Source organism: Pogoniulus pusillus, chromosome 1 (assembly GCF_015220805.1).
Source record: "Pogoniulus pusillus isolate bPogPus1 chromosome 1, bPogPus1.pri, whole genome shotgun sequence".
Lineage (NCBI taxonomy): Eukaryota > Metazoa > Chordata > Aves > Piciformes > Lybiidae > Pogoniulus > Pogoniulus pusillus.
Window position 1 is genome coordinate 22274480 of NC_087264.1, and position 25031 is coordinate 22299510.

General features: G+C 47.4%; 1 protein-coding gene across 12 annotated transcripts in view; it reads right to left on the reverse strand.

Annotated features, from left to right (window-relative positions):
* Window positions 1-25031, reverse strand: part of RAD51B (RAD51 paralog B) — a 337533-nt gene that overhangs the window by 103581 nt on the left and 208921 nt on the right. For 10 of the 12 annotated variants that reach the window (XM_064143772.1, XM_064143764.1, XM_064143759.1 and 7 more), the window contains one exon: window positions 9377-9473. In XM_064143772.1, the coding sequence (XP_063999842.1) occupies window positions 9377-9473 (97 nt within the window). Of the gene's footprint in view, window positions 1-1979; window positions 2043-7591; window positions 7650-9376; window positions 9474-25031 lie in introns of those variants that run through there. The other 2 variants (XM_064143818.1, XM_064143808.1) reach the window with 2 other exon arrangements.

Genomic DNA, 25031 nt, shown 5'->3' on the forward strand with positions numbered 1-25031 from the left:
GGTTGGAAGAGACCCTCTCCAGCAGATCCCTGTCCCTCTTCAACTGGGGAGCCAAACACTGAACACAGGATTCAAGATGAGGTCTCAGCAGGGTAGAGGGGCAGGAGAACCTCCCTTGATCTGCTGGACACACTCCTCCTAACACACCCCAGGATCCCATTGACCTTCTTGGCCACAAGGGCACATTGCTGTGCCATGGGTAACTTTTAATCATCTTCAGGTTTTAGAGGTGGAATCTCCTGTGCTGCAACTTAGACCCATTGCTGCTTGTCCTATCCCAGGCAGCAGTGAGCAGAGCCTGTCCCCTTTCTCCTGACCCCCAGCCCTCAGATATTTATAGACATTTATCAAATCTCCTCTCAGCTTTCACTTCTCCAGACTCAAAAGCCCCAAGCCTCTCAGCCTCTCCTCACAGGCCAAGCGCTGCTGTCACCTTGCCTCTGACTATACAGATGAGTGATTCCCAGAAAATGTACCTGAAGGGTTTTGAGACTACAAATTGTTGATCCATGATTGCAAATCTGCAGAAAGAAACCACAACAAAGCTGTGAAACTTTGTACTCTATCACCACAGCCATTAGGAAACAAGGAATGGAGAGTCTCTTAAACTGATATATAGAGACCTTTCAATGTTCTTGCTGACAAGTTAGCAATCCTTTCTTAGTCTAGATCAAGTGATTATGCATATGTCTCTCAGCTTGAAACTTCCACAGATGTGTAGAGTCTCTGTACACACTGCTTTGCTGAGAGATTTATCTTTTGATTTAAAAAGCTGTTAAAATTTGGCTGGATGTTCCCATGTCTCTACTCCCCACTCGTTGAAATGCAGCATCGGAACCAGTACAGGCTGACATGAGCGCTGTTATCATTGAATCTAACTGCTCCCTACACCACCACAAACCTGCAGCATGCAGAAGCAATCACAGCATCAATTCTCCTCATGGTTAAGGTGATCTGCTCCAGGCCCTGTGCACAATGGAGCACCTCCTTCAAGGGCTTTTTTGTTAGCTTCCACTAAAGCACTGAGGAGCAGACTCCACTAGTGACAGGAGCAGTTACCAGAAACGTGGACATTACGCAAGCACAAGAATGAAATCCTGCTCTGTGACTTGTTTTCCACATATTAATGGAGTTTTATCATAGTGCCTCCTTTTTTGTTGGTGCTCACTGCTTACCTGTCCTAAAGTGGATGTACTACACACTGTCCTGACTTCTAGTAGGTTATGGAAGATCATAGAATCATTGAAGCAACCAGGTTGGAAGAGACCTCCAAGCTCATCCAGTCCAACCTAGCACCCAGCCCTAGCCAGTCAACCAGACCATGGCACTAAGTGCCCCAGCCAGGCTTGGCTTCAACACCTCCATGCACAGTGACTCCACCACCTCCCTGGGCAGCCCATTCCAAACCAAATCACTCTCTCTGCCAAAAACTTCCTCCTAACATCCAGCCTAGACCTCCCCTGGCACAACTTGAGGCTGTATCCCCTTTTTCTGCTCCTGGGTGCCTGGCAGAAGAGACCAACCTCACCTGGCTACAACTTCCCTTCAGGTAGCTGCAGACAGCAGTGAGGTCTGCCCTGAGCCTCCTCTTCTGCAGGCTGCACACCCCCAGCTCCCTCAGCCTCTCCTCACAGGGCTGTGCTCCAGGCCCCTCACCAGCTTTGTCGCCCTTCTCTGGATACCTTCCAGCACCTCAACATCTCTCTTGAATTGAGAAGCTCAGAACCAGGCACAGTACTCAAGGTGTGGCCTGAAGATGAGTTCCTTTCTCACTTTTCAATGTATGGGGGCTTATCAATCTTTTGGATGAAGGGTTTGAAGTGGGAGAGTAAACACAGAGAATAGTCTAAAACAACAAAAGGCTTCCCACAACACTGTTGGCTGATGAAAGGGATTACAGAGGCTGTGCTGGGGTAGTTTCTAAACAGATAATAAACAGAAACAATTAGAAAGAAACAACTCCATCTGTTCTGATACAGCTCACACAAACAGGAACCAGCAAGTTAGGAAACACTGACACTGAAGTCAAATATCCACAGAACCTGGAAGCACAATCACAGAATCTTCTTAGATTGGCAAAGCCCTCAAGCTCATTGGGTCCAATCATTAGTTTCACACTGACAAGTCCTTGACTCAATCAAATCCCTCAGCACAATATCTAATCACTATGAATTGCTATGACTGGAAAGGACCACCAGGATCCTGTGGCTGATGGACTCACTGAGCATTCCTGTCCCATCACAGGATGGTAGATGTCTTTGAGCTTGTGTGGCAACCAAAAAAAGAACCATAAATCAAGAAGAGAGCTTCAATGTATTTCAGGGATGTGGTTTAGTCTTCAGGGTCTGCACCTGTACACCAGTCTCAGCTGGAATTCACCTTCAAAATAACCTGGCAATAGCACCAGTGTTATTTGCACCCACTGCCTTTTTGCACGTCTGAAACTAACTTTTACAGTCACAGTCTAAAAATTGTTCTTACACCATCCCACATGGTTGTTGAATTTCACAAACAGGTCAAGTAATCTCCATACAGATCGGGGGAGGTGATTCTCCCCCTCTACTGTGCTCTGCTGAGATCCCACCTGGAGTACTGCATCCAGGTCTGGAGTCCCCATTGCAAAAAGGATATGGATGTGCTGGAGTGTGTCCAGAGAAGTGCCACAAGGATACTCAGAGGGCTGCAGCAGCTCTGCTGTGAGCGCAGACTGAAAGAGTTGGGGCCGTGCAGTCTGCAGAAGAGGAGGCTCCCAGGTGACCTTCTTGTGGCCTTCCAGGATCTGAAGGGGGCTACAAAAAAGCTGGGGAGGGACTTGTTAGGCTGTCAGGGAGCGACAGGACTGGGGAGAATGGAGCAAAGCTGGAGGTGGGGAGATTCAGCCTGGAGATGAGGAGGAAGTTGTTGAGCATGAGAGTGGTGAGAGCCTAGAATGGGTTGCCCAGGGAGGTGGTTGAGGCCCCATCCCTGGAGGTGTTTAAGGGCAGCCTGCTCTAGGGTAGGGTGTCGCTGCCCATGGCAGGGGGGCTGGAACTAGATGATCCTTGTGGTCCCTTCCAACACTTAAACACCTCCAGGGACATGGGATAAGCATCAGCTGTAGGCACTTCTTCCTTCATGCATTACAGAACCATACAGTGGTTTAGAGGGGTTGGAACTGGATGGCCTTTGTGGTCCTTTCCAGCCCTGACTGATTCTGTGGTTCTAGAACACACTAACATGTTGTGATGTTTCCTATTCTGTTTAAGCTCACACCATGCTGGAGCACTTCAGTAGGATATGTTGTGTCCTACATCAGTTTTAAAGCTACAAGGAGGTGTTTTAGAAACCTGCTTAGCAACTGCTTCATTCAGAAGTTCACAGCTCCTGCAAACAGGTAAGTTGGGATTCTCACAGCATAGCCTTTCTTATTACATCACCTGCTGATCTTAACCTTACCTAGAAGTGTACACATAAATCACTAAACAATAAACCCATCCCAACCAACAGCTCTCTTCATAACTCCTTCAGTGCTTTCTCTTCATTTGGCACCAGGATGGGATTTGGAAGGAAAGAAGCAGTGAACTACAGAATGGGTCTGACTCTGGGGTGAACAACAGGACAACTCATTATTTTCCTCAGAGAAGAGTCTTGAAATATGAAGGGAGGAAACAGAAAGCAAGCTCCAAAATAAAAATACATCCCCAATAAACCAAAGCACAAACAAAAAAATCCCCAAACCAAACAACCTCCCCCAACCAAACAAAGAAAAACCACACACACCCCACCAAAAAAAACCAAAACCAAACAAAGAAAGCAACAAACAAAACAAACCAACCACCAAACCACCAAACCCCCAACACACACAAACCAAAACTGGGGCTTGAAGAACAACACAACTTAAGTACGCTCTGACAGGAGAGCAAGGGCAAAGCAAAGCAGAGAAACCAAAGATTCCAGCTTCACATCTGCTCCTAACCTGAAGTAGGAAAATCCCGTGGGTAGGAGGCATTAATGGGAGCTTAGTTTTTTTTTTTTAACAGTCTCCACAACCAGAAAGCCTACTTCTGCCCCACAGCTTCAAAGAAATTCGAGATCACAGCAACAAAGATTAAAAGGTCAGACTAAACTCATTGCTCACACCGCGCACTGAAAACACACAGCGCTACGACAGAGCGCTGGGTGAAGGCAAATGGCAGAAGATTGAACACTGGCCTCCCCACAGCTAGCAGAAGTTTACAGATGAATTGAAACACAAAATAATTCTGACTTTTCCAAACAAACAGTTGAAAGTGCTAGCTGAGCCTGAAGGAGACCGAGACGGCATTCCTCTCTTTGCCTGCCGCTTCGTGCGAGCTGGGAGGGGGATGCTGCTCTTGCTCAGACCAGCGCGCCGCTGAGTTCTTTTCTAAGAGAGATGGAGTTTGGCTTTGATGTCTGAAAGAGGAAGTCAGAGCCTGCAGCTGGCAGATACATTAATAGAGTGGGCACTGGTGGACTTGCAGGGGCCTCAAGTAGGTCATGCTGTCCTATCCATTCACAGCGCACAAACGGAACGCGCCAATGTCGTTGTCCAGCTTGTGCTCGAACACACAGGCTTACAGTTGATTTCTAACAACCCACTATGTTGGGTAAAACCCAGCCTGGTGAGCCTGACAAAAACCAAACACAGCACAGCCACAGCCACGGGTAACTTGCTTAAAAACATCCGCTACAGAATACTTTGTCAGGGACATTTGCTGTTCATTTGGTTTAAAGCAGCTTAAATCTCTGCAACCTAAAACGACTTTAGGGTTTCCCTTGAAGTTGTCTTTAGGGTCATAGAATGTCTTGGAGTTGAAGATCTAAACAGATTCATTCAGTCTAATGCAGCTTAATTCTATTTTCTGGTAATTATTAAACCTATATTTTGGTTTTACTTGGGATAAGAGCTACTTTTGAACAGTTAAATGATAAAGCACTCCTTTTTTTTACACCAAATATTCAAGGCCAGTGGTAGCCCTGAGTCCAAAAGTATTATCAAGTATATTCACCTCTGCAACCTAAAACAACTGTAGGGTTTCCCTCAAAGTTGTCTTTAGGATCACAGAATATCTTTGAGTGGAAGATCTAAACAAATCTAACAACAATCTAAACGAATCATTTAGTCTAATGTAGCTTAAATCTAATTTCTAGCACTTATTAATCATAGAACGGTCTAGGTTGGAAGAGACCTCAAGGATCATCCAGCTCCAACCCCCCACCGAGGCTATTCCATAAAGCAAGGTTTAAGGTAGGATAGCAGAATTCACACTACTCTCCAGTCTATTCTATTGATTTGTGACATGTGAGGCTACAAGGAAGAACTGAATTTGTATTGTAGGGAGGAAGTGGAAACCTGACATGGCTGAGAATTTTATTGCTTCAGAAAAGCATAGGTAGTCTTAATTAACCCCTTCAGATGATAATCTGGCAAATACGTGGAGGCCAAATGAATCCAAGGACAAGAGGAAGCTCTGGGGTGACCTCATTGCTGTCTACAACTCCCTGAAGGGAGGCTGTAGCCAGTTAGGGGTTGGTCTCTTCTGCCAGGCAACCAAGAACAGAACAAGGGGACACAGTCTCAAGTTGTGCCAGCGGAGGTCTAGGCTGGATGTTAGGAGGAAGTTGTTGGCAGAGACAGTGATTGGCATTGGAATGGGCTGCCCAGGGAGGTGGTGGAGTCACCATCCCTGGAAGTGTTGAAGCAAAGGCTGGCTGGGGCACTTAGTGCCATGGTCTGGTTGATTGGCTAGTGCTGGGTGCTAGGTTGGACTGGATGAGCTTCCAGTCTGGTTGATCCTATGATCCAGCTCATGGGTAGAGAACCTTCTGTATTTTATTCAGCACTTTCATTTGTAGCAAACAAAGCATTGTGGGGTTTTTTTTGTCTTGAAGCAGAAGCATGCACAGATCTGGGCATTTAACTGGACTTCAGCATTTTTTTCTACAAGAATTCTTACCTTGCTATGTAAGTGGGATTCTAGAGTCAGTGCTGCATTACAAAACCTCCCATGTTGTCATTAAAATCCTAATGTATTTTTAGGACACAAATTTTCATGCAGCAGATGACAACTTTACAGAAGATAAGCAGGGGGCCTGAAACAGCTTGACAATGTCCCTTCAGTTCGTTCATCAGACGAACCTTCTGTCACACATCAGCTGAACAGCTTCATTGGCTTCTTGCCTAATCTAACACATAACCCAAGCAACTCCCTTCTAAAACACAAGCAGAAGCAACCCCCAAAGCTGCTGCAACATTCCACTCCTTTCCAACAGCACATTCAGTCTGAAATTGTCATTTCTGCCTCTAAGAAAGAGTTGCTTACAGAACTAATAATGTGTTATGGGTCTCCTCACATCTAGGTCAATGGTTCAAACTCAGCTTTAGTTGCTGATGAATTAAGAGGAAGAATGAGGTTAAAACAAAAAAGAAAGTCAAGAATCTGGCTTCTGCTCCTGCCTCGTGCACTTGGGCCACTCAGCTAAAGCCTCTTTACAGAAAACTCCACAGTTGTAAAATAAAATCTCCTTTTATGATCAGGTTCCTGCCTGGTGAATGTGGGGCAGGCTGTGGATGGAGTCTACCTGGACTGCAGCAAAGCCTTTGACATTGTCTGCCACAGCAAACTCCTAGCCAAGCTGGCAGCTCGTGGCTTGGACAGATTCACTCTGATATGGGTCAGGAATTGGCTGGAAGGCTGGGCCCAGAGAGTGGTGCTGAATGGTGCCACATCCAGCTGGCAGCTGGCTCTAGTGGCATGCCCCAGGGAGCAGTGCTGGGCACAGTCCTGTTCAATATCTTTACTGGTGATCTGGACCAGGGGATTGAGTCCAGCATCAGTAAGTTTGAAGATGACACCAAGCTAGGAGCAGGTGTTGATCTGCTGGAAGGTAGGAGAGCCCTGCAGAGGGACCTGGACAGGCTCTTTGGATCCCTTCCAACCCCTAACATCCTATGATCTCTTACACACTCCTGATTCCAGACTATTATTGAATGAAACATGGCTCATCTGCAACATCAAGAACCTTTCATATCTGCAGGAAATTTTAGGAAGATTACAACTATTCCATGCTCATTCCTAAGACTCTTGAAATGTTTAACCACAAGAACCATTCGTTTTCCTGAGGACATTTTGCTGTTACTTCCAATTCAGAGTCGGCCATGCCTTTTGATTCAGAGGAAGCTCATACTGAGCAATCTCAAACAACAAAGAAAAGCATAAGTACTGCAATCAAGAGCATTTAACAGGACAATGTGCAACAACTTCGTCTCAAGGAGGAAATCATAAGCATGAAAAATATTCTCTCCCCCTTCCAAATCTAGCTGCCAAATGTCCTCTATTTCTAATACAGGTAAAGAGCAATATTCTAGCAATAAAACTTTGGGGATGGAGGGAGCCAGAAAATGCCACAAGTACAACTGCAAAGCTATTTAATGGGTTATGCTTTGCTCAAGCTCCTATCAACAAAATGAGGACATAAATCAGTGTTAAGACATCAGACAAGTGATTTGCTACTCACTATTTCTCCAGCATCTTATCTTTGAAGTGAGCTGCAGAAATAACGTCAGCTTTAACCACTGCTTCATTGTTTTTGCCACTAAGCTGCTCTTGTGTTAAATCAGACAGGCTTAAGAAGCTGCTTGTCATCAACTAGAACAAAGACCAGAACCATCAGGAAGCACAAGAAGAAGAGAAGGGGGAAATACTCATGTAACCAAAAGCAGGAAGTCTACAGGAGATCCTTAGCAGGAAAGATGAGTGCTGCTTAACATCACTACATGAAGGGAGGCTGCAGCCAGGTGGGGTTGGGCTCTTCTCCCAGACAACCAGCAACAGAAGAAGGGGACACAGTCTCAAGCTGTGCCAGGGGAGGTCTAGGCTAGATATCAAGAGGAAATTCTCACCAGAGAGAGTGATTGGCATTGGAATGGGCTGCCCAGGGAGGTGGTTGAGTTGTCGACCCTGGAGGTGTTGAAGCCAAGCCTGGATGGAGCACTTAGAGTCATAGTCTGGTTGATTGGCCAGGGCTGGGTGCTAGGTTGGGCTGGATGATCTTGGAGGACTCTTCCAATCTAATTGATTCTATGATCATGCATTTGGGTTTATGCATGAGGTATCTCTAAACTTCTCCCCATCTGTCCTTATTTAGAATCATAGAACCAGTCAGGGTTGGAAGGGACCACAAGGAGCAGCCAGTTCCAACCCCTCTGCCATGTCCAGGGACATCCTACCCTACAGCAGGCTGCCCACAGCCTCAGCCAGCCTGCCCTTAAACACCTCCAGCCATGGGGCCTCAACCACCTCCCTGGGAAACCCATTCCAGCCTCTCACCACTCTCATGCTCAACAACTTCCTCCTCACATCCACTCTGAATCTCCCCACCTGCAGCTCTGCTCCATTCTCCCCAGTCCTGGCACTCCCTAACAGCCTAAAATGTCCCTCCACAGATTTTTTTGTAGGCCACTTCAGATCCCGGAAGGCCACAAGAAGGTCACCTGGGAGCCTCCTCTTCTCCCAGCCTGAACAGCCCCAACTCTTTCAGTCTGTGCTCACAGCAGAGCTGCTCCAGCCCTCTGTGTGTCCTCGTGGCCCTTCTCTGGACATGCTCCAGCATCTCCACATCCTTACATCCCTCTTGAAATGGGGGCTCCAGAACTGGATGCAGTCCCTGACTAGGGGTACTCTGCCTATTTTTTGCAAGTGGGGCAGATGAAATGATTATATCGTTTCCTAAAGACTGATTCAGAATTATCTTTTCTTCTCAGCACAAGAAGTCCTCTCTGTTAACCCCAAAATGTGTGCTTGTTTCTCCTTCTGGGTAGAAAAAAAGAGATAGACTAATATAGGAGATCCAACAAGGTCTCCTGTTACACTCACACAATATTGAGAGCTGCTCTTTGAGGAGCTGTACTTTGAGAAACAGACAAGCACAATTGCAAGGGACAGGACTATTTGCTCTCCTTCATTTGCAACTCTTTGGAGTCACTGATAACCATTAGTTGAGATCAAATCTGTAGCTTACTCCGTGCACTAACTCTAGCAGTAGCTTCCAAAGGCTGAGAAAAGAGTGCTCTAAACGAATGTGACTGAAAGCACAATGCCAAGGAACACATCACAGAGCTGAACAGGGCTTCAGAATTCACTCACAGCCATTAGGACGTCTCAGACAGTTTTAGTTAATCCACATCTCTGCTGCTTTTGCTGAATAATAAATGTATTTTCAAAGAGACTGAAAAAAACTCTTCCCTGACTGCATTAGGTTAAGTGTGATAACCTGATGCTCACAGACTCTTGGATATCAAAAGAAGACTGCAAGTTATTACAGTGTGGATTTGTGTCAGTGTACAGTTTCAGTTCTGACAGAAGGGATCTCTTACCTTCAGACAGGGACAAATCATCAGCTGGAGACACCAGGTCTGCCTGGATAGCAAGGCCATTGCTCAACGATGTGGTAATCTGATTTGTCAAGATAACCTGCAAACAGACAAGGAGAGGGGGAAGGGAAATTAATTTTTATAGCTACTGGAAGGTAAAAAGCAGCCCAGGCAAGGACCTGAATCCCCCAGGCACAGCATCCAGGCAACCTTCTACTTCAATAATGCAACTGCAAGGTAGAAAGCAGCCCACGCAAGGACCTGAATCCTCCAGGCATCCCCTCCACTCTGACCTTCAGCAAATGCAATGTTCAAAATTTTGCACTGTATGCAGAAACTGAAAGAGATAAGCCCAAGAAAGGGGATATTGTTTGAAAGATGAAATATGAAACAACAGTGTCTTGATACACATGGACCGAAAGAGTTGGGGCTGTGCAGTCTGCAGAAGAGGAGGCTCCCAGGATCTGAAAGTGACCTACAAAAAAGCTGGGGAGGGACTTTTTAGGCTGTGAGGGAGTGCCAGGACTGAGGGGAATGGAGCAAAGCTGGAGGTGGGGAGAGTCAGGCTGTACGTGAAGAGAAGTTGTTGAGCATGAGAGTGGTGAGAGGCTGGAATGGGTTGCCCAGGGAGGTGGTCGAGGCCCCATGGCTGGAGGAGGCTGTGGGCAGCCTGCTCTAGGGTAGGGTGTCCCTGCCCATGGTAGGGGGCTTGGAACTGGCTGATTATATGATTCTATTCTACCTAAAATGAAACTACTGTTCTGAAGTAGTAGTTTTTAATGTTCTTTAAAATAAGCACATAAAATATCTATTTTCCTAACAGTTTCCTCAGAACTTATATATATAGAGAGAGAGAAAAAAGAGAGAGAGAGAGAGAGAGAAAGAGAGGCACTTAGTGACATGGTCTAGTCAACTGCATAGGGCTGAGTGATAGGTTGGACTTATCTTGAATGTCTCTTCCAACCTGGTTGATTCTATATACTTCCTATGGCTGACACAGTGCCATGGAGTAAAGCACTGCAGGGATACATCCTCACTGATGTGAAGCACAGGAGTAGTATATTTCACAGGGCTGCCTCTACACAAGAGGACTTTTCTGTGCCTTTCACCATCACAAGGTTCTGATAAACATAAAAGTGGTGTGCTCTGACAACATGAGCAAAGGTCTTGCTTGCAAAAGATGAACATAGTTTCTTGCACCTTTGAACATGCACTTTCTTCTAATAAGAGCATTGGGATTCAGGAATCATGAGGATTTGGAAGCATTTGGGATGCAAACAATGCCCAGAGAGAGAAGAGCATAGGTGTGGGAATGCAACGTGAGAAGAATAATAATAAGCCAATGTTGGCCTTGGTTCCCACAGCTGCAGGCTACTTATCTGGGGAGAAGGAGAGATAACTGAACAGCCTGTAACGAGAAACACAAGGCGTGGTGTATGTAAAAGACTGGGTTGTTCTTGCCTAACCATGCTGATGTGTAGGTTGTGTGCTCTATGCTCAAGACCATATAATGAGAGCCAAAACAATCAATAAAGGTCTCTGGTAAAATTCACATTGAATGGTCTGGGGTGCATGTGGCGTCACACTGATGTGTGTGAGCTTTGATCACATTCCCACAGCAGCTGATAGGTAGCTGCAACACATAGGTACCAACATTATCATCTCCTAATGTTTTGGATCTCTATTACAATGGATCTCTACTTCCATTTCTGCAATTACAGTGGGTCTCTACTTCATGGACTGACTAGAACTTCAGAACTTACTTTCTTGGTTTCTTAAAGAATCAAACTGATCCCTCTGTCTGGACTGAGAACAGCCTCTGCTGCAGACAAGCTCTCTTTGAGAGAGATGTTTTGGATCTCTAAGCAGCTGCCATCTCTGCAATTACAATGGGTTTCTGCTTCATGGACTGACAAGAACTTCAGAACTTACTTTCTTGGTTTCTTATAGAATCAAACTGATCCCTCTGTCTGGACTGAGAACAGCCTCTGCTGCAGACAAGCTCTCTTTGAGAGAGATGTTTTGGATCTCTAAGCAGCTGCCATCTCTGCAATTACAATGGGTTTCTGCTTCATGGACTGACAAGAACTTCAGAACTTACTTTCTTGGTTTCTTAAAGAATCAAACTGATCCCTCTGTCTGGACTGAGAACAGCCCCTGCTGCAGACAAGCTCTTGTTGAAATTAATGGCCTGTCTTCAAATGTAAGAGAGGAAGGGAGAAAGAAATTCTTCACAGTGCTCTATGGATGTGGTTTCATGATGCTTACTGGAATAAATCAATAGTCTGCCATTGCTAAAAGGAAGAGGAATTTCTCTGTTTTCCCCTCTGATCATGCCTTCCTCTTGCTGTCTAGTAGTTTCAGTAGTATGATATTGCCATACTCTCACTTTTCTTTTTCTATTTCAAGATCCCATAGAAGCTGCATCAGATCACAGCTACAGTGGTGGTGGTGCAGGCTGCTGTGTCTTCTTCAGGCAGCACTAATGCAGTGGAGTCTTGGTGAAGACCAAGACCACAATTCTTCCTCCCTGCTCACACCAGCTGTGATGGTTTGGGTGTTCCCCACACTTAAGAAAATCACCCAGACTAGGCTCATCTGAGATGGAAATTGAAGAATGAAGCTTTATATTTACAGCTTAGCACAAGATACAAGCAGGTATTTACAATCTATACAGCTATAGACAGGAACAGACAAGGTGAAAAGTAACACAGAAACACAACAGCCCTGCCAGAAACCAGAGTCCCCAGGAGGGGCTCCCAACCACCCTTCCACCTTCTCCCCACCCCTCTACCTTACCCCAGACTTGGTCTTATGTTCAAGGTGAGTTTGGAGGGTTGGCCAAGGGGGTTAGGAAGCAGATGGATTAGTCACACAGACAGCAGGTTAGAGAGAGAGAGAGACAAAAAGTGCAGCCCAAAAGCCAGAGAGCAACTCCATTATCTATGTTTGTGTTCTTGTTTCTATCCATCCCAGCAAGCCTATGAGTGCAGCAGACATCACCACTGGTTCCTTTTTGCAGCCTATAGTCTATTTCTTCTCACCAAAACATCGCAGCTAGGCTCAAACTAGCACACCAAGCAGCCTGCCTCTAGGCTTACAAACAGGCTCAGTGGTGCCCAAGAGCTTTACAGACTATAGCAAGAGGAACTAAATTGAAAAGTTTCCAAGTTAAATCTTCATCTACTCAACAGGAGTTCAAAGCTTCAGAGTCCCCAGTGATGTCCATCATGCTCTTCTGCTACTGGCTGTAAGCTCTGGACAAACTTTAACTGGCTACTACTGCCCAGCTTAAACATAGGTTGCACTTATTAGGTCTGGACATTTCTGACCACTGCATAATAGCCTTGTTTGGTCCTATATTTAGGATAAGGTTCTTAAGGTGCAAACTGCAATCCAGCAAACATGACAGACACACATTACACACCCCTCTGCTGTTTTCCCCAGGGCTCCTCAAGGCACCTAAGAGCACCCTAAAGCAGAGAGGAAACAGCCTGGCACACACAGCAATTTGAAGTCAATGCTAGCTGTCTTGCTCAGCGTATTACAAGGTGGGAGTCAGTACAGAAACAAAGGGAAAAGGAACTTTTTCCTTTTCTCTGTCCAGGGAATTTATTTTCCATTTTAGCAAGCAAGTTCATCCTAGTGACAAGAAGATTTGAACTCATTCAAGGAAAAAAAATGCACAGGCAACCAAGAGTCAGGAGTCCCTCGAACCTAACCTGCTGTCTGTGTGACTAATCCATCTGCTTCCTAACCTGCCAGCCAACCCTCCAAACTCACCTTGAACATAAGACCAAGTCTGGGGTAAGGTAGAGGGGTGGGGAGAAGGTGGAAGGGTGGTTGGGAGCCCCTCCTGGGGACTCTGGTTTCTGGCAGGGCTGTTGTGTTTCTCTATTACTTTTCACCTTGTCTGTTCCTGTCTATAGCTGTATAGATTGTAGATACCTGCTTGTATCTTGTGCTAAGCTGTAAATATAAAGCTTCATTCTTCAATTTCCATCTCAGATGAGCCTAGTCTGGGTGATTTTCTTAAGTGTGGGGGTGGGGAACACCCAAAGTATCACAATCCTTATTTAATGGCCTTCTCTTGCCTTCCCTGAGAATGCAATGTTAAGTGTATTTTTAGTTCCATGACTTCAGTGATAGTTAAACATTTGCTTAAATATATGTTTAAATACTATCTTGGCTAAGCACACTTCCTCTGAGACAAAGTCATACACATCTATAGAATGCTTATTTTGGAGTTAACTGAAAATTATTCTTCATTTCTGCAAGCCTGCAGAGCCAACACAGAGATTTGGTTCTCCTGTAAGTACAAGCCAAGAAGCTGTTGACCAAGCATTAAATTTGACATCAAATTCCCTGTCACACTTCTGCAGCTTTGCTTTACTGCAAGGGCTGCAGCAGCTCTGCTGTGAGCACAGACTGAAAGAGTTGGGGCTGTGCAGTCTGGAGAAGAGAAGGCTCCCAGGTGACCTTGTGGCCTTTCAGTATCTGAAGGGGGCTACAAAACAGCTGGGGAGGGACTTTTAAGGAGCTCAGGGAGTCACAGCACTGGGGGGAATGGAGCAAAGCTGGAGGGGGGAGATTCAGGTTGGAAGCGAGGAGGAAATTCTTCATCACGAGAGGCATTTAAGGCAACTCCCTGGGCAGCCCATTCCAATGCCAATCACTCTCTCTGACAACAACTTCCTCCTAACACCCAGCCTAGACCTCCCCCAGCACAACTTGAGACTGTGTCTGGTGCTGGTTGCCTGGCAGAAGAGCCCAACCCCACCTGGCTACAGCCTCCCTTCAGGGAGCTGTAGACAGCAATGAGGTCTGCCCTGAGCCTCCTCTTCTCCAGGCTGCACACCCCCAGCTCCCTCAGCCTCTCCTCACAGGGTTGTGCTCCAGGTCCCTCCCCAGCCTTGCTTCCCTTCACTGAACACCTTCCAGTACCTCAACATTTCTCTTGAATTGAGGAGCCCAGAACTGGACACAGTAGAACAGAGTATAAGACCAGAACTGACATTATATCTGTGTCAAGGTGCAGGATCTTACAGATCACCAACAAGAAGATTGCAGCAGCTTCCTTTTGTCTGCTAGGTACCACACTTGAAAGAAATCAGCTGGCACCGCTAAACAGGCTGGGGTCACAAGTCCAAGAAGACTTGCTAGAAAGAGTGCCTTGCACTCAAACAGCAGTAGCACTTCCTCAACTTGTCACTGGAGATTTGCCATGAATGCACAGATCTGACTTACCCTGTTTAGTACAGGAGACCTGCCAAGTCCTCAGTCTAATTAGGTAAGGAAAAAGTTGCCTCTTTCGTGGGTCCTTTTGATGGATACTGGATATCACCACCAGCAAAGTGTAGCTTCCACTTTCATTTCACCACTTTTATGGTGAGGAAGTTCTTCAGCATGAGAGTGGTGAGAGGGTGCAATGGGTTGCCCAGGGAGGTGGTTGAGGCCCCATGGCTGGAGGTGTTTGAAGCCAGGCTGGATGAGGCTGTGGGCAGCCTGATCTAGTGTGAGCTATCCATGCCCATGGCAGCAGGGCTGGAACTAGATTATCTTTGTGGTCCCTTCCCTGATTCTATGATTCACTCACACTGAAATGCACAGCATTCCTAATACATTCTATTTTATAACATAAGCAGCATTTTAAGAGGAGCTCTTATTTCCAGCATCAAATCACGGAACAAAACATTTTCATTACCAGTAGCACTTCCATTAGCACTACAGCACCAAGAGAGTCACAAAACCCATTAAACCTCTCCAACACAGCTGTGTCCTGACAGGAACTACAGGTAAGGAGGTTGTGTTACTGTTTCTGTCCTGTGATAAACTGTGCATGAATGGAAAGGACCCTTCACTGCTAAGTGAAGAAGAAAAAGGGACAAAAAGTTCAGGCAGACAGCTCAGTATTGCTGGAGATTGAACAAGGCTAACTGCAGGGCTCTGCACTTTGGCCACAACAACCTCAAGCAGTGCTACAGGCTGGGGACAGAGTGGCTGAGAGCAGCCAGGCAGAGCGAGACCTGGGGTCCACAGCCTCTGCCAGCCTGGCCTTAAACTCCTCCAGGGATGGGGTCTCAACCACCTCCCTGGGAAACCCATTCCAGCCTCTCACCACTCTCATGTTCAACAACTTCCTCCCCACCTCCAGCCTGAATCTCCCCACCTCCAGCTCTGCTCTATTCCCCCCAGGCCTGTCACTCCCTGACAGCCTAAAAAGTCCCTCCACAGATTTTTTTGTAGCCCACTTCAGATCCTGCAAGGCCACAAGAAGGCCATTGGGAGCCTCCTCTTCTCCAGACTCAACAGCCCCAACTCTTTCAGTCTGTGCTCACAGCAGAGCTGCTGCAGCCCTCTGAGCATCCTCCTGGCCCTTCTCTGGACATGCTCCACCATCTCCACATCCCTCTTGTCATGGGGGCTCCAGAACTGGACGCAGTACTCCAGGTGGGGTCTCAGCAGAGTGGAGTAGAGGGGAAGAATCACCTCCCTGACCCTGCTGGCCACACTTCTCCTGCTGCAGCCCAGGCTCTGCTTGGCTTTCTGGGCTGCAAGTGCACACTGATGGCTCCTGTTGAGCTTCTCATCCACCAGTACCCCCCCAAGTCCCTCTCCTCAGGGCTGCTCTCCAGCCACTCACTGTCCAGCCTGCATTTGTGCTTGGCATGGCCCTGACCCCAACTTGTGAGTACCATCCAGAAAATGACTACTTTCCTGTTCCAGAGCTCTGTCACCCTCATAGGAAAAAAGTTCTTCCTCAGGTTCACTTGGAATCTCCTATACCTCAGCTTCCACCCATTGCCCCTTGCCCTGTCACTGGGCATCACCCAGCAGAGCCTGGCTGCATCCTCCTGGCACTCACCCTGCACATATTTATAACCATGAACAAGGTCTCAATTCCATTATGCTCTTGAAATCTGTATGTGTTGTTGTGAAAACAGAATCTCCTCCTAACTGATGTGATTCCAGAAGATGCCAGTTTTCTGGAAGCACACTAGAAAATTAAAACTCTTAACTGAATGTGCTTCAACTCCCAACACCCCCAGTTGTTGGGAATAGCACAGCTCCTGTGCAGGCAGAAAGCCCTCGCAGGTCCTGGGAGAGAGCTGGCACAAAGAACTGAAATATGAGTGCTTTACACAGAAGAACAAGCAAACTAATTTTGTTTGGTTATTTATACAGTCCAATTTTTCAAGTACTCCTCCTGCCCTTCGTAGGACCACACTGAAACTACTCCATCTGACTTTGTCATTCTTGTAAAGGCAGTTGAGTAAATAAGTAATTCTCTGTATGCTTGTGGTCTCAGCCTCGAGAGCTTATTGCAAAATTCAAGGCAGGGTCAACACACAACTATCAATCAGTAACCAGCAAAGGTATAAAGGCTTCTGAAATGTACCAAAAGGCAAAAATTCCCAGCTCTCATGAAATGGCTGTTTGTTAGCAGAACCCAGCAGAATTCCACATGTTGCACCCAAAACCAGTTAGGAAAGCTTCCTTTAACAAGCTAGGAGAGGAAGCACAAGGACTCTTGCAAGAATTCTAAACTCAGGCTGGAGAAGAGGAGGCTCCAAGGTGGCCTTCTTGTGGCCTTTCAGTATCTGAAGGGGGTCTCCAAAAAAGCTGGGGAAGGACTTTTCAGGCTATCAGGCAGTGACAGGACTAGGGGGAATAGAGCAAAGCTGGAGGTGAGGAGGAAGTTGTTGAGCATGAGAGTGGTGAGAGCCTGGAATGGGTTGCCCAGGAAAGTGGTTGAGGCCTCATCCCTGGAGGTGGTTGGGCTGTGGGCAGCTTGCTCTAGGGTAGGGTGTCCCTGCCCATGGCAGGGGGGTTGGAACTGGCTGATCCTTGTGGTCCCTTCCAACCCTCACTGATTCTATGACTCTGGCAGCCTGATGTGTCTGTAGGCACTATAGAGAGAGGAACACTCACATAGTGTTGATCAGTAACCAACAACTGAGGCAGGAATCCTGAACCAGATGCTGAGTGGAAAACACAATGAGTTAAGAGACATCTATATTCCAATGGACTTCACCAAAATGTTGGACTTCAGTCCTTCACAGAATCAGTAATTTAGCCTGGAGCTCACAAGTGCCAGTCTGACTCTTCAGAGCAGTGGTGAGTACAACAGAGGATGGTTTCTTTATTAGGTGATTTATTGATCAAATGACTGGCAGGAAGATTATAAGGAGCAAGGAAGGAAAGAAGGCTGGACAGAGTAAATGAGAGTGTTTCATATTCTAAGTAACTCAGCAGGCTTTGGCAGTGCATGTCCTTGGGTACTGTTTGACTCACTGTTGCTGCTCCCTGCACCTCTCATAACCAGAAACTCCATAATGGACATAGAGTCACAGAATCAGTCAGGGTTGGAAGGGACCACAAGGATCATCTAGTTCCAGCCTGCCTGCCATGGGCAGGGACACTCTACCCTAGGCCAGGCTGCCCACAGCCTCATCCATCCTAGCCTTAAACACCTCCAGGGACATGGGATAAGCATCAGCTGTAGGCACTTCTTCCTTCATGTGTTACAGAACCATACAGTGGTATAGAGGGGTTGGAACTGGATGGCCTTTGTGGTTCTTTCCAGCCCTGCTGATTCTGTGGTTCTAGAACACACTAACATGTTGTGATGTTTCCTATTCTGTTTAAGCTCACACCATGCTGGAGCACTTCAGTAGGATATGTTGTGTCCTACATCAGTTTTAAAGCTACAAGGAGGTGTTTTAGAAACCTGCTTAGCAACTGCTTCATTCAGAAGTTCACAGCTCCTGCAAACAGGTAAGTTGGGATTCTCCCAGTGTATTCTTGCATATTGCATCACCTGCAGGTCTTAACCTTACCTAGAAGTGTATACATAAATCACTAAACAATAAACCCATCCCAACCAACAGCTCTCTTCATAACTCCTTCAGTGCTTTCTGTTCATCTGGCACTAGGATGGGATTTGGAAGGAAAGAAGCAGTGAACTACAGAATGGGTCTGACTCTGGGGTGAACAACAGGACAACTCATTAATTTCCTCAGAGAAGAGTCTTGAAATATGAAGAGAAATCCTTGTGGTCCCTTCCAACCCTGACTGATTCTATGACATGACTCCACCCTTATTAGTGCGCATATTTGGTTATTTGGTGGTTTTTGCTCTACTCAAGCAACATCACTTGAGAGCACCAAGAGCAAGGAGCAGTCAGCAGAGCTGGGACAATGACTCAGCATGCTGGAGGAGAATGGAAAGGAGCTTTGCTGATCATCAGCCATTCTTCATACTGGCCCCTGAGAAGGCATCTACCTCTTCCTTACCCTAAAGGACACAGCTTTTCATGAGGCACTCCAGTGGGCAGAAACAGGTGCAAGCAATGGTCATTATTGTTTAGGCACTAGCAAAAGGGAAGTGCTCCAAGCAATACCACGAAGCCAGATGGGGCAAGTAGCTATGCTGGAAACAGAAAAAGGGAACAGTGAGGAAACTGAGGAGAAGCACAATATTTTGAATAACTGAGAGACCTGCAGCCTTGGGAAGCTGTGTACAGTTCTGGAGCCACCAACAAAAGAAGGATATGGAACTGTTGGAGCCAGCCCAGAGAAGAGTACAAAGATGCTCAGAGGGCTGCAGCAGCTCTGTTCTGAGGACAGGCTACAAGAGCTGACACTCTGCAGCCTGAATAGGAGAAGGCTTCAATGAGACTTTGTAATCGTCTTCCAGGATCTGAAGGGGGCTATAGGAGGGCTGGGGAGGGACTATTGACAAGTCTTGTGATGACAGCATGAGGGGCAATGGGTTTAAAGTGGCAGAAGGACAATTCAAGTGACATGTTAGGAAGAAGTTGTTTGCAGTAAGGGTGGTGAGACACTGGCACAGGTTGCCCAGGGAGGTTGTGGAGCGCAGAAACACAGAATGTGATCTTTGATCACCTTCTGTGCTCCACAACCTCCCTGGAGATGTTCAAGGCCAGGTTGGATGAGTCCTTGGGTGACCTGTTCTAGTGGGAAGTGTCCCTGCCTATGGCATGGGATTGGAACTGGATGATCCTGGCACAAGTTGTGGAGCACAGAATCACAAGGGCACAGCAGCTTCTCTGAATGAAGGGAATGAAGTTGCCTCTGTGCTTAGAGCTGTCAGAATTCACATCTCAACATCACCCCCAGAACTCAGATTGAGAGAGGTTCTCCTGCTCCTTGATTCTGTCCTGCTGAGGCCACATCTGGAGTACTATGTCCAGTTCTCCCCCTCCCCAGTTCAGTTCAAGAGGAACACAGAACTACTTGAGAGCACAGAGCCACAAAGATAGAATCATAGAATCAACCAGGTTGAAAGAGGCCTCCAAGCTCATCCAGTCCAACCTAACACCCAGGTCTGTCCAATCAACTTGACAATGAAGGGAATGGAACAACTCTCTTATGAGGAGTGCCTGAGGGAGCTGGGGCTGTGCTGCTTGGAGGACACTGAGAGGTGACCTCATCAGTGTTGATAAAGATGTAAAAATGAGTGCCAGGAGGCTACAGCCAGGCTTTGCTGGGTGATGCTCAGTGCCAGGACAAGGGGCAATGGGTGGAAGATGAGGCAAAGAAAGTTTCATTTAAACATGAGGAGGATTTCTTTCCCTGTGAGGGTGACAGAGCACTGGAACAGGCTGCCCAGGGGGGTTGTGGAGTCTCCCTCTCTTCAGATATTCCAAACGTGCCTGGACATGCTCCTGTGTGATCTGCTCTGGGTGATCCTGCTCTGGCAGGGCGCTTGGAGTGGGTGAGCTTTGGAGGTCCCTTCCAGCCCCTGACATTCTGTGATTCTGTGTAATTCAGTATGTTGCTCAGGGTGTATTGCTGCTAGCTGCACCCTGACTAAAGAATCATAGAATCACAGAATCAACCAGGTTGGAAGACACTTCCAAACTCATCCAGTCCAACTTAGCACCCAGCCTCAACAAGACTGGGTAATAGGCTGAATTTAACTGTAGGAAAGAACTAAACATTGTCCTCCTGCACAAGGATGAATTAAGTTCTGTCTAAGCTTACTATGAGTTGCCCTTAAATCAGTACAAACAAACCAAGAGAAGAATATAAATTGACTCATTCATAGAATCATAGAATCACCCAGATTGGAAGAGACCTCCAAGATCATCCAGTCCAACCTAGCACCCAGCCCTATACAGTCATCTAGACCATGGCACTAAATGCTTCATCCTGTCTTTTCTTGAACACCTCCAGGGACAGTGACTCCACCACCTCCCTGGGCAGCCCATTCCAATGCCAATCACTCGCTCTGTGAAGAACTTCTAGAGCTGCTAGGACAAGACTCCCAGCTCCTGCTTTGCCATCCTATCTCTTTCCAGGCTTCTCCTTCTTTCTGCCTCAAGCAAGACAATTCAGAGCAGCAGAGGCCATTTGATAGTCAGTAGATTTCACTGGGTATAAAGAGGAGTCAGCAGAGAGCAAGGAATCTTTCAGAGCCCGACCGCTATATTTATATCACATTTATTCTGCTTTGCATAGGAAAAGTACAAAGTTATGCAACTCTATTCCATAAGCTTTTTGGTGAAGCAAAGCCTCTGTTCACATCTCTGCCAGATGCTTAAAAATAATCACAATAAAACTTCCACTACAAGAAGAAGAAACAAACAAAAGCACGCTGTTCTCAAGCAGCTACACGTCTTGCCTTCGAGTCCAAACAGCTACCACCCAGCGATAGCCTGAGGTCTTTAGCCTTTCCTCCTCTGCGAACAAGGAATGCAGCCAACACAAACCTAACCTTCAAAATCCAAGCTGCAGCACCCTCGTGCTGTGCTGCTTGGCAAGCAAGGTTTGTGTGCCTGGAAGGCCTTCACATCCAGCAGCCTGCACAGACCTGTTTGCAGAGACATACGTAAGACGCTCCCCGAGAGGGATCTCCACCCGCCTTCATGCCCTGCCAGTCGCCCCGAGCGCTGGCTTCGTTTCCAACAGACCTTCCCTCTCCTCCACCCTTCCCTCCAGCCTCTGCATAATGATGGCTTTCTGCACCGAGCTTACTCCCGTGAATAGCAAACCATGTGCCACAGTAAGAGACAGGTCCGATGCCAGCTGAGCCAACGCGCACCAGCCCACCGGAAATCACCGGAACCCACACGCAACTCCTGCAGCCAAAACCTGCCACAGGCTCCGACAGACAAACGCCACCAGTCAAAAGGCACTTTTCTGACAAAGGCAGTATTGTCTTGTTAAAGAATAAACAGAGTAAAGTTATTAATTCACAGCTCCTTCTTAGATCAGAGAACGAGGAACTGTTGATAAAACTGTGATGAAAAGCTCACCACAAGCCTGCAGTGCAGCAAGAGCAGTGTGGGCAGCAGGGCAAGGGAGGGCATTCTGCCCCTTGGCTCTGCTCTCCTCACACCCCACCTGCAGTCCTCTGTGCAGTTCTGGAGCCCCCAAGACAAGAAGGACATGGAAATGTTGGAGCTGGTCCAGAGGATGTCACAAAGCAGCTCAGAGGGCTGCAGCAGCTCTGCTTGAGGACAGGCTGAAAGAGTTGGGGCTCTGCAGCCTGGAGAAGAGAAGGCTTTGGGGAGACCTTGGAGTGGTCTTCCAGTATCTGAAGTGGGCTACAGGAGGGCTGGGGAGGGACTATTGACAAGGTCTTGTGATGACAGGAGGAGGAACAATGGGTTTAAAGTGGCAGAGAGATTGAAACTGGATGTTAGGAAGAAGTTCTTTGCAGGGAGGGTGGTGAGGCACTGGCACAGGCTGCCCAGGGAGGTTGTGGATTCTGTGAATCACATACAGAAATGTCCAGGTTCATCAAGTCCAGCCTATAACCCTACTCAACAAGATTCACCTTAAATCACCAAAAAGTCCTATAAACCTTGACTGCCATTTCTAACCCTTGGCTTCAAGAACAGAGTTGTAATGGCTCACATAGAATCACTGAATCAGCCAGGCTGGAAGAGAACTCCAAGCTCATGCAGTCCAACCTAGCACCCAGCCCTAGCCAATCAAGCAGACCACAGCACTGAATAGGACTATGAAAGAACCTAATGCTCCTAATGAAGGGTCATTTAGTGCTCATGGGTTACTTCAAGCTGCTAAGCATGTACTCCTGGTCTCCAAGCTGGTGACACATGGGTTTGATGGGTGGACCACCAGATGGATAAAGAACTGGCTCAATGTCTGAACCCAAGGAGTGGTTGTCAATGGCTCCATGGCCAAGTGGAGGCCAGTGACAAGTGGAGTCCCTCAGGGATCAGTCATGGGACTAGTCTTGGACAACCTCTTTGTGGGTGCCATGGACAAAGGCATGACAACAGACTGAAAGAGTTGGTGCTGTGCAGGCTGCAGAAGAGGAGGCTCCCAGCTGACCTTCTTGTGGCTTTCCAGGATCTGAAGGGGGCTACAAAAAAGCTGGGGAGGGACTTTTTAGGCTGTCTGGGAGTGACAGGACTGGGGGGAGTGGAGCAAAGCTGGAGGTGGGCAGATTCAGACTGGACGTGGGGAGGAAGCTGTTGAGCATGAGAGTGGTGAGAGGCTGGAATGGGTTTCCCAGGGAGATGGTTGAGGCCCCATGGCTGGAGGTGTTTAAGGCCAGGCTGAATGAGGCTCTGGGCAACCTGCTCTAGGGTAGGGTGTCCCTGGGCATGGCAAGGGGCTTGGAACTGGCTGATCCTTGTGGTCCCTTCTAACCCTGACTGATTCTATGACTTTACCAGCCTTTTGATTTGATGTTTTGATAGGTCTGTTGGGAAGACTGCTTATAGTAATACAGCACAGAAAGAGGAAAGCAGTGATTTTCTGGAAGGTACTCCAAGTACATTTTAAAAGAGAAGAGACACATGCAGGTCTGGAGAGGTACAGCATTTCAGGCACAACTCAATGTCATTCATTCCATTGACTCCTCAGCTTCTTTCAATTAATCCCTTCAAGGCAGTGGGTCACAGGAGACTTTGTGAGCCTTGGATTCAGTCTGGAGCAGCTCAATGGGCTACTGTAATTTACAGCTTTGCTCAACAGTTTTTAGTGCACTTTCCCCAGCTCCACCTTATTCTGTATCACGAGTCTATGCCAACACCTTTAGAGGGAGGACAGTGTTAGTTCAGGCTGCTCCTCATTGCTTCACAGAAGCAGTAGAAAGCAGTTTTAGGGTGTGCTAGAATTCCCATCAACACTTTACTGTTCAGCTCCACTGCAAACCATACTTCCTTGCCTCCCCTGCAGCACTGGGGCTTTCTGTTTATTTTGTAAGCAGATGAGAGATGAGTACAGGAATATTTGCTCCCTCTTGTCTATTCATTTAACCTTTGCAGGTGGGAACTAGGAACACCACCACTGGATGACATCACATGGCTCAAGCTGTTTTATACTCAGTATACTCTATCAGCATCACAAAACCAAATCTTTTCTAGCCTAGAGTGATATTAGAGATCACAGCATGTTTTGCTCTCTATGGTAGCTGTTGCCTTCCACTGAATGCATTTCAGGCACGGACGGGACTTTTATACAAACTCTGGCTATCCTTAGTTAGCCATGTAGCTTTATTTCAGTGTATTTCACTCTTGGTCAACACCTTTGTGGGTGCCATGGACAGAGGCACTGAGTGCAGCCTCAGCAAGTTTGCTGCCCACACCAAGCTGTGTGGTGCAGCAGCCAGGCTGGAGGGCAGGGATCCATCCAGAGGGACCTGGACAGGCTGCAGAGGTGGGCACAAGCCAAGCTCAGGAGGTTCAACAAGACCAAGTGCAAGGTCCTGCAGCTGGGTGGAGGCAATGCCAAGCACACATGCAGGCTGAGCAGTGAGTGGCTGGAGAGCAGCCCTGAGGAGAGGGACTTGGGGGGGTGCTGGTGGATGAGAAGCTCAACAGGAGCCAGCAGTGTGCACTTGCAGCCCAGAAAGCCAAGCAGAGCCTGGGCTGCAGCAGCAGAAGTGTGGCCAGCAGGGCCAGGGAGGTGATTCTCCCCCTCTACTGCACTCTCCTGAGACTCAGCTGGAGTACTGCATCCAGTTCTGAGGATCCCATTACAAGAAGGATGTGGAGATGCTGGAGCATGTCCAGAGAAGGGCCAGGAGGATGCTGAGAGGGCTGCAGCAGCTCTGCTGTGAGCACAGACTGAAAGAGCTGGGGCTGTGCAGCCTGCAGAAGAGGAGGCTCCCAGGTGACCTTCTTGTGGCCTTCCAGCATCTGAAAGGGGGCTACAAAAAAGCTGGGGAGGGACTTTTTAGGCTGTCAGGGAGTGACAGGACTGCAGGGAATGGAGCAAAGTTGGAGGTGGGGAGATTCAGACTGGATGTGAGGAGCCTGGAATGGGTTGCCCTGGGAGGTGTTTGAGGCCCATGGCTGGAGGTGTTTAAGGCCAGGCTGGATGAGGCTGTGGCCAGCCTGCTCTAGGATAGGGTGTCCCTGGGCAAGGCAGAGGGGTCAGTCCTTGTGGTCCCTTCCAACCCTGACTGATTCTATGTGTAACAGTCAGTAGATGTGAACGCAGTAACAGGAAAGCTGCAGATGAATTTTCATCCCTCCACCTGCACAAGGCAGGTGCACAGGTCTGTACAGTATTAGGGCAGTCACTGACACTGCACAGAAGCCTGACAACCAAACCAATAAGGAATCACAGAACAGTTTGGGTCTCAAGGGCCTCTTAAGAGTCACCTAGACCAAACTTCCTGCAGTAAGCATGGGCATCTTTAATGAAATCAG